This window comes from Nicotiana sylvestris, chromosome 5 (genome assembly GCF_000393655.2).
Source record: "Nicotiana sylvestris chromosome 5, ASM39365v2, whole genome shotgun sequence".
NCBI classification, from domain to species: domain Eukaryota; kingdom Viridiplantae; phylum Streptophyta; class Magnoliopsida; order Solanales; family Solanaceae; genus Nicotiana; species Nicotiana sylvestris.
In genome coordinates this window covers 49,579,724-49,581,833 of record NC_091061.1, presented here as the reverse complement: position 1 = coordinate 49,581,833, position 2,110 = coordinate 49,579,724, and the positions used below count along the sequence as shown (strand labels likewise).

General features: G+C 37.9%; 1 protein-coding gene across 1 annotated transcript; it reads right to left on the bottom strand.

Annotated features, from left to right (window-relative positions):
- Positions 1-1,179: 1,179 nt before the first annotated feature.
- Positions 1,180-1,695, bottom strand: LOC104213962 (uncharacterized). The gene has a single exon (XM_009763541.1). The coding sequence runs from the start codon at positions 1,693-1,695 to the stop codon at positions 1,180-1,182; it is 516 nt and encodes a 171-aa protein (XP_009761843.1).
- Between the last annotated feature and the right edge of the window lie 415 nt (positions 1,696-2,110).

The following is a 2,110-nucleotide window of genomic DNA, read 5'->3' as shown; positions in this document are numbered from 1 at the left end:
ACAACATTTACACTTGTAATAGCTTTTACAATTTTATTTGTTTCAGGTAAAGCACAGACAGGAGAAACAAAGGAAGAATTATCAATACAAGAGGAGATATATGTGGCATTGTCAGAAGCAACAGGAGGTAGGAGAAGCTTGTAGAGGTTGTGATCCAGTTTACCAAGAACCAGAGGCATATTCAGAGAAGGGGCCTGTATAGTACAAAGAGTTCTAGTAAACAGAACAATTCCATTGTATTGATCTAGCAATTTATGAACAGATATGAGATTATATTGAAAAGAAGGAACATAAAGGACATGATGAATTGTATAATTTGAAAATAAAGTCAAAGATCTTACTAAATGAACTTTCACTTTATATCCATTAGGAAGGGAAACTAGACATGGCACATGTAGAGTTTACAAGTCAAAGAATAGGTCCTTATTTGAGGTCATATGGTCAGATGTTCCAGAATCTATAATCCAAACAAAGCTATCTACTTGTGACAACATACATGACTTGAGCAAAATGCTTTCTGATAACAGCTTACCAACAAAGTTAGTAGAAGCCATAAGAGAGGGAGGAGAAGAGGAATCAACAGAAACATGGGATTGTTGTAGTAACATCATCAGCTGGGAGAATTGATCTTGTGTAAGACCAGGAACCATTGGAACAACACCAGAATCAGAAGGTTTGATAGAATCAGAACCCATATTAGAAACCACACTAGCAGGAGGATCAACAGAATAGACTTCAACATGAGCTGTAGTCTTTCTACTTCCAGACCCTTTTATAAATTTGAAATTAGGAGGATAACCATGCAAATTGTAACACTTGTCAATAATATGAACTGGTTTCTTACAATACTCACACACAGGTGACTTCTGAACATCAAAATTGACTCTGGAGGGAAAACCTTGTTTGGACGCACCAACATTGAAAGAAGAAGATGTGGGGAGAAACTGGGGAGAGGTAGAAACCTGCCCCTGCTTCTTATTTGACAACAATATACTGTAGATAGTTGTTACACAAGGGAATGGTTTAATCATAAAGATGTTACTCCTGGTTTGCACATATGTATCATTGAGTCCCATTAGAAACTGATACACTTTTTGGACATCATTATCCTTCTGATAATTAGCTTTAAAACCACAGTTGCTGCAAGACCTGACTCTACTAATAGACAAAGCATCAATTTCATCCCATAATTTGCTTTATCTTATTGAAATATGAGGCAATATCAAGAGAGCCTTGAGAGATGTGAGCTAATTCCTTTTTAAGCTCAAAAACACTTGCAACATCTGCCTGACCATATCTTTCCTCCAACTCAGTCCAAATATCTTTGGCAAGTTCAGAGTACTCAATACTGCGAGCAATGTCTTTGGACAAGGATTTGGTTAACCATGAGACGACTAAATCACTAAACCTCTGCCACTGTCCCGCCAAGGGAGAACTATCAGGAGGTTTAATTGAGGATCCATTTATGAAATCCAATTTATTTCTAACAGATAAGGCTACAAGAATAGTTCGTCTCCAACTCCCATACCCAATGCCGTCAAAAGGCACAGGAACTAGTGAAGACCCCAACACGTCAGTTGGATGTACATAAAGGGGATGACATAGGTGAGTATAGTCATCCTTATGAAATACAGTACGGGAAGATGTAGAGCGACCAATAAGCAACTCAGATGGAAGACTATTGTCATTTGTCATTTTTACATACAATCAACAAAAAAAATCTACACATACAGCAAAAAAGAAAGTGATCAGGGTTACCAGTTTCCTTCGCAACCGGAAGGAACAACGGCCTTTTATAGAGAAACGAGGACGAAACCACGTCAAAAATCCCAAGCTAAAACGTACCAGTTCAGAAAATCTCAAAACCCTAGTTTGAAAAATTTTCCTTTGAAATTCTGAATCACTTCGATTGGACAAGAGCATGAACAATACTACCAGAAGAACACGCGAATTTAGGCGTTATCACCAGAGAAAATCAACAGAAATTTTAAAAAGAACACAAAGAACACATATCGTCGCGGAAGAGCAAAACTCCAGTGTAAATGCTCTAGGGTAACATCGGTCGACTTGTAAACACCCGATCTAGCTAGATTTGGGCTCTGATACCATG